At 33.0% G+C, this 6,591-nt stretch overlaps 1 protein-coding gene across 1 annotated transcript in view; it reads left to right on the top strand.

Moving 5' to 3' along the window:
• Positions 1-1,894: 1,894 nt before the first annotated feature.
• Positions 1,895-6,591, top strand: part of LOC124420125 (N-acylneuraminate cytidylyltransferase-like) — a 21,080-nt gene continuing 16,383 nt past the window's right edge. Inside the window, exon 1 of the mRNA XM_046952108.1 lies at positions 1,895-2,191. Coding sequence (XP_046808064.1) covers positions 2,170-2,191 — 22 coding nt within the window. The 5' untranslated portion in view covers positions 1,895-2,169. The remainder of the gene's footprint in view (positions 2,192-6,591) is intronic.

Raw genomic sequence — 6,591 nt, 5'->3', positions numbered from 1 at the left:
CCCATTTTTAGAGGAAACATAATGTTTCCTTTCTCTTTATCCTCATACATGAATACTGTTGCAATTTTTTGTGGATTTTCCATCCAGAAGATTATTTATTGCTTTTTCACAGTTTCAGAACTTAGTTTTGCCATTTTGAATAAAAATTTCTCAAATGATTAGAACAAAATTTTTTAGTAAATGTTATTGGAATTTAATTACCATTAAAGAACCTCAGTTGTATCTTGACAAACAAAAAAGGCATGTTTATAGCAACAAATTTTCAAAGAGTGCAAAAGTGAACTTTTTTAATTAATAGCTTTTTAGCTATTATTGAAATAAAGTAAATCATTATTAAATTATTTTTGTATTTTATTTTTACCAATAACTCCCCAATAAATTCATGAATATATAATTAATTCTATTAATAATAGTTTGTTATGAAAACTGGTTCACTTTTGCTACATAGTGTAATTCTCTTTTTAATTTAGATTTTAAGGTTCAAAAAAATTAGGAAATTTTTTACAAGCACATCAACGAAATTTTATGTGGACATAAGTAGCTTAACATCTTAGAAGTACAATTATCTTCTCGTGAATAATTTTTAGCAAAATCCGCCAAAGTTACACAAATTAAATACAAATTAATTTAACCCAAATATTTTAAATATTCGTGGAAAAATTCGCTTTTTAAGTGTTTTTTAACCTCTTCAAAAAATATTTTTTTTATAAATCTAAGTACACATTTTTTATAGACTATTTAACATGGTGAGCTAATACTTTAATTTACAATCTATAACTAAAAATTACAACTAAAATTATGCATTTATAAGTAGTAGATTAAAAATTATGAAGTTTTAATTTATTTATGCTTATATTCGAATGCATTTTTTAAAAATTGTATTAAATGAAAAAAGGTTGTATTTTTTAAAAGGCTTATAGATTTTGCTACAGACCTCATTAATAACAACCTAGAAAAATATAAATTAATAAAATTTTAATTAGCGGGAAGGGTGTGCTTCACAAGTTTTTCTGAATTTAAAAACACTGCAGGAGAAACTTTTATGTAAATATTTTTGTGGTTTGCCAATAACTGCTTGTTTATAATTATCTCCTGCTTCCATTTCTGAATTTAAATGAGTATAAATTATAAAAACCGTTAAAATGAAAATCTATATAATTTCTGAAATAAATTTCATGCACATGACCGAACTTTTGTCAATGAATTCAATGCAAAATCGTACATTTTTCTAACGGCTTTTCGATTTTGATATAGGCATCAATTTCAGCTACCGATTAATGTTAAGTGTTACCAATTTTAATAAGCGGTTTAGATGTGCTTCGTTAAAGTGTCTTGTAACACAAGAAACACCGCGTTTTCAGCGAATTAGAAATATTTATGAAATTTCTTTTGCAGTTTACATATCCCAGCTTATCTGCAATTAACTGCATGTATCATTTTCAAATTTAAATGAATTATTAACGTAAAAAACCGGTTCTGTTCGGTTAATAAAATTTTGTAAAGAAATTTTACATGACAGAAATTTTTTTACACTTTTTTAATGCAAAAACGCAGTTCTTTTCGAACGGCTTATCGATTTTCGTATTAGCATCATCGTCAGCTACCGGTTGATGCATAATATCTGCAACAAGGCGAATAAACTATAAGGTGAAGTCATTTCATTTTGCGGCGAATTAATGAAATGTTTTTATATATGTAGTTTGACAGCGTCGGGTTAGAGAGAGATTTTTTTATATGGAGTTTGACAGTTTCGGGCTAAATTTCCATGGACAAAAAAACAATCAGCTGTTAAAATTATTTCAACTTATTAGTTTTGCCATGGTCCCCAATTTAAATAAGCGGCTTAGGTGTGCTTCATCGATTTTTGTTGTGAATTTTAAATGTTCCACAAAAGTGGGATTTTTTGGAAAAAAAAGACGTACAAAAAGTGGATTTCTGTTGCAAATAGGGTCAACGCATTAAAAATCAATAAAACTGCAATATAATCGTATAAATACCTTAAGAATCAAAACAGCAGGTTAATTTTTAACAAGTTTGAAAGTATAGCCGGCGCGACAGACAGTAGTTCATTCACAACAGTTATAAGAATATTTAGTATGTGATTAATTTTTTATAACAAGCCTCCTCTACTAGGGATGCCAAACGCGACTACCTTTCACAAATTTTGGAATGGACATCTTTAAATCATCATGTTTGTATAGAAAATATTTTTAATTTATTGAAATTTATGCTTCTTATATAAAAATAAATATCAAGTTCCGAAATTTTAAATAATTCAATGATTCGAACATCAATTTCGAACTTTTTCTTTAAAAAATATATTGGAATTTTACATAAAATACATATAAGTTTTGGAACATATCATGTTCGTTTCTTTAAGTTTTATTTAAGGTGCTATTAGATGACATGTATTTTACATATGAATTGTCAAATTTCATCTGTAAAAGTTATACATATCGTCTGATACATATAAAACATTGCATATGTAATATACATGTAGAAATACATATTTAATTTTTTTATGTTTTCAAGCAGAAGACGAAATAAAAAAAGAATGAATTCAAAAAAAATTGTAAAAGTAATCGAATATTTAATTCGATTACTGTTCCTTGAACAACAGAGTTGTTCAAGGAACAGGGCACCACATCATTCCCCCCGCTGGGGCGAACTCACCTGAATCTTAACGGGATTCGAATACGCCTATCTCTGGAGGTAGCTTTTGGTATGTTGACTTAAGGTGAAAATCTTACCATTGGTGTTGAATTTGTGGCGTTGTTTGTAGAACTTTGAGGAAGTGTCAGGTACATGTTGAAAGCCAGTAGAAACGTCTAGTAGTGGTCGCTGACGAACGTGAATATTTGGTGATTGTTGCTGACTTGTCTTGTCTTGTGATTGTGGTTCGTTGCTGGGATGTCTTGTGATGTGATTGTGGTTCGTTGCTGGGATGTCGTTCGATTCGGTACTCGTCACAAATGCTGGTTATACTGATGTTGCTATGACGACCTCTTATGGAAATCTTAAAATATTTCTCAAAACGTTTAAATACCACATAAGGGCCATCGTATGGATGAGTAAGTGACGGTCGGACGGATACGTTTCGAACAAAAACGTGCGACGAGGACCAAAGATTCTTTGAAATGAATGTTGGCGGTGTTGAGTGATGGACGGAGTCAGTCGGCCAAAGATTGTGCATCGCTATGCGGAATTCATCAACAAAGTCGCTGCTGATTGAAAAAATTCTCCTGGAATCGCGAGCGTTGAGCCGTAAACCAATTCTGCTGGTGAAGCGTTGATGTCAGGTTTAAAAGCGACCCGTAAACCAAGCAGAATCATGGGCAAATGAAATACCCATTTGGCTGGATTATGGCAAAGGATTGCCGCTTTAAAGGTTCGATGCCATCTCTCAATCATCTCATTTGCTTGCGGGTGGTATGGTGTAGTGCGGAAATGGGTTGCTTCTTGACTAACTCGGCGAAAACTCATGACTAGAATTGACGACCACGATCTGATGTTATGCTTGTTGGAACACCGAACCAGGGAATCCACTGGGACAAGAGAGCTTTTACGATATATTCTGCGCTGATATCAGGAATTGGGACTGCTTCAGGCCAACGTGTGAAACGATCAACTATTGTTAAACAATATCGTTGAAAAAGGGCGAATATGGGACGTTGAAGTGTCACATGTTAGCTGATTTTCACAACCTGGGATTAAAAAAAGGTTTTAATTTTAAGGAATTTATTTCAGTACCCGAATGTTGAAGCATTTGCTGAAGCTCCTCATCACTTTGTTGTGCTGCCGCTATACGGGAGTAGTCTACCATTTGATGAACTGAGTCTATGCGTGAAAGATCGTCGGCTGTAACGTTTGTTATACCAGGCGTATGAGTTGCCGAATCCTGCGTGGCGAAGCTTTCTAAAAATCTAAACCACGTAATATGTCGTTTATTAGCCGCTGAAATGTTTGGGCTGCATTACACAGCCCAAAAGACATGAACTTAAATTCATATAAACCGAAAGGTATGCAAATGGCGGTTTTCGCGATATCATCGGGATGGATTGGTACCTGATGGAAGGCTTTTTGTAAGTCGATTTTAGAAAAAACTTTTTTACCTCTGAGATTCATAGTGAAATCTGATAAAAACGGCAGTGGGTAACGATCCGGCAACGTCTTTGCATTTAGTGCACGGTAGTCTCCACATGGCCTCCAAGTTCTATCACTTTTTCTCACTAAGTGCAACGGACTGGACCAGTTGCTATTTGATGGTTGGCAAATACCGGCCTTTATCAAGAACTCAAATTCTTTTTTTGCAGCTGCGAGTTTCTCTGGCGATAGACGTCATGGACGGCAAAAAACGGGTTGCCCTCTCGTGCCAATTCCGTGAGAAATTGATGATTTTGTTGTAGAGCCATACGGTGAAAGTCGTGTTATATCGGAGAAATCTTTTTAAAATGTCAGCAAACGGATCGGCAGCGTTAAAAGCTTTTATGGCAGCTGTTGTAAGAGATGTAAGTCGAGAAACTACACCGGTAATGTTGTCTATGAGGCGGGTGCGTTTAAGTTCTATCAGCAAATCGTAATGCTAAATAAAGTCGCACCCAATAATCGGTGACGTCACGTCGGCGACTACAAAGGACCAAAAAAAATCACGACGTAGTCCCAGATCAACTTTAACGCGTTTGTAAAGGTAAGGGTGGTGTGGTTTTTCGTGAGTGTGAATTGGAACGAGTTAAAAAACGTTCAAATATTTTTCCCAATTCGACGACGGGTGCACGAAGTTTTTTTATTTCCCTAGACTCCACGCTTCCAACTTGATTTGATGCCAACTATAGCATCGGCAATTGTAGTAAAATCAGCTGGCGTACCAGCTGCCACGACAGGTTTAGCGAATTCTGGTAAACGCTTAGTGCCGCCTCATCCAAAATTGTACAAGCTACTCGCTTCATCTCAAAGTCAAGTTCTGATGGCATTTTGTCGCCAAGGGGTAGCACTGACACACGTTCAATATATATTGATCAATATGGATCACGACGTATTTAAATGTATTGATGAATTGCTCGGGTATGCTACACGTTCAATATTTTTAACGTCAGTATTTGCAATATTTTATGGTTTATAGGTCTGTGGATGATTAAATGAATGCCGCAAAAATGCCGAAATAACACAAATTTAGAAAAAAGAAATTTTCTTTCATATTTTTTAACAACTTTTCAAACAATATTTAATTTTTATTTGCTTTATTTCATTTATTTTTTCAAATTTTACAAATGTATCGTGATTGATATTACAAATCATGGTACACGTTCAATATTTATCACGTGATCCATAATAAATATTGACACGAATTTTGGATTACAGAAAATTGGGGTTTTCTGTGATATGGAACACGATCCATCAATATTACTTGCTACACGTTCAATTCATATCACAATACAGAAAATATCACGATATACATTGAACGTGTGACACTGCCCTAAGATGTAAAATGAGTAAATTTTATAACATACATATTGCGTTCACAGGGCTTAATATATTTACCGGCAGGGCAATTAAGGCGATATAATGTGATAATGTTAAATACAAAATCGTATTACATTGTTTGGAAGTTTTAACTGAATAGTCTCCCAGAGGTAGGGTCTACAACATATGGTAGCAGGCCACTCGATAGTAGTCGGCAACAAAAGGGCCGACTACTCCCCTTTTTTAATTAATAATTTTTTCAAATCCATATTTTTAAATCAATTTGATAATTTTGTTTTTAGCTAATACCCGGTGTGCTTCGCTACCCCAATCGAAATTAAATACATTATAACCAAAAAAATTGTTTATTTAGTTACTAAATTATAAATTTTTTCTCAAAAGTTTATTATAATTTCTCTTGATGACAATATATTTCATTTAAATTTTAAAATAATACATTAATGACCTTATTATTTCTTACTTGCTAAAATTTAGTATATACTTTTATTCTTAAAAAATAATTGATATTTTTATGCTTTGGGATATACAATATTTTTTGTTTTACCCTCTAGTGTAAATAAAAAAACTACTTAAAGATTTTGAAAATTCTAACCACAATAGTTTTTTGGATTAACAATATATTACATATATTATGCAAATTCACTAATTGTTATCTATCTATGAAAAATTTGAATTATATAACAATTTTTAAGATATACGAATTTGTAATTTAATTCATATATGTGGTGCCAAGCCTCCAAATGAAAGTCCACCCGTTATTTTCGAAATGTTTACATGAATATCAAAGGTATTCATATAAAATTTGAAGATTCTAGCTCTGATAGTTTCATAGATTTATTTTTTTTCTATTTAATTCATGTGGGGGCTTCAAGCACCACAGATGAAAGTCCGCCCTCCAAAATGTTCTATATTTTCCAAGATAAACAATATTTTGTATTTTATTCATATGAGAGATATCAAGTCCCCATTAAAAGTTCGCTAGTTATATTCTAAATCAGACGTCGCACAGTGGTATAGGAAAAAAAAAGAGGGAAATAATTCGGTAACTTCTAAACGGTTAATCCGATTTTAATGAAATTTGGTACGCACAAAGAGGAGGTGTTGTCGAGT

This window comes from Lucilia cuprina, chromosome 5 (assembly GCF_022045245.1).
Source record: "Lucilia cuprina isolate Lc7/37 chromosome 5, ASM2204524v1, whole genome shotgun sequence".
Taxonomy (NCBI): Eukaryota; Metazoa; Arthropoda; class Insecta; order Diptera; family Calliphoridae; genus Lucilia; species Lucilia cuprina.
This window is presented reverse-complemented; position numbering and strand designations above follow the sequence as displayed.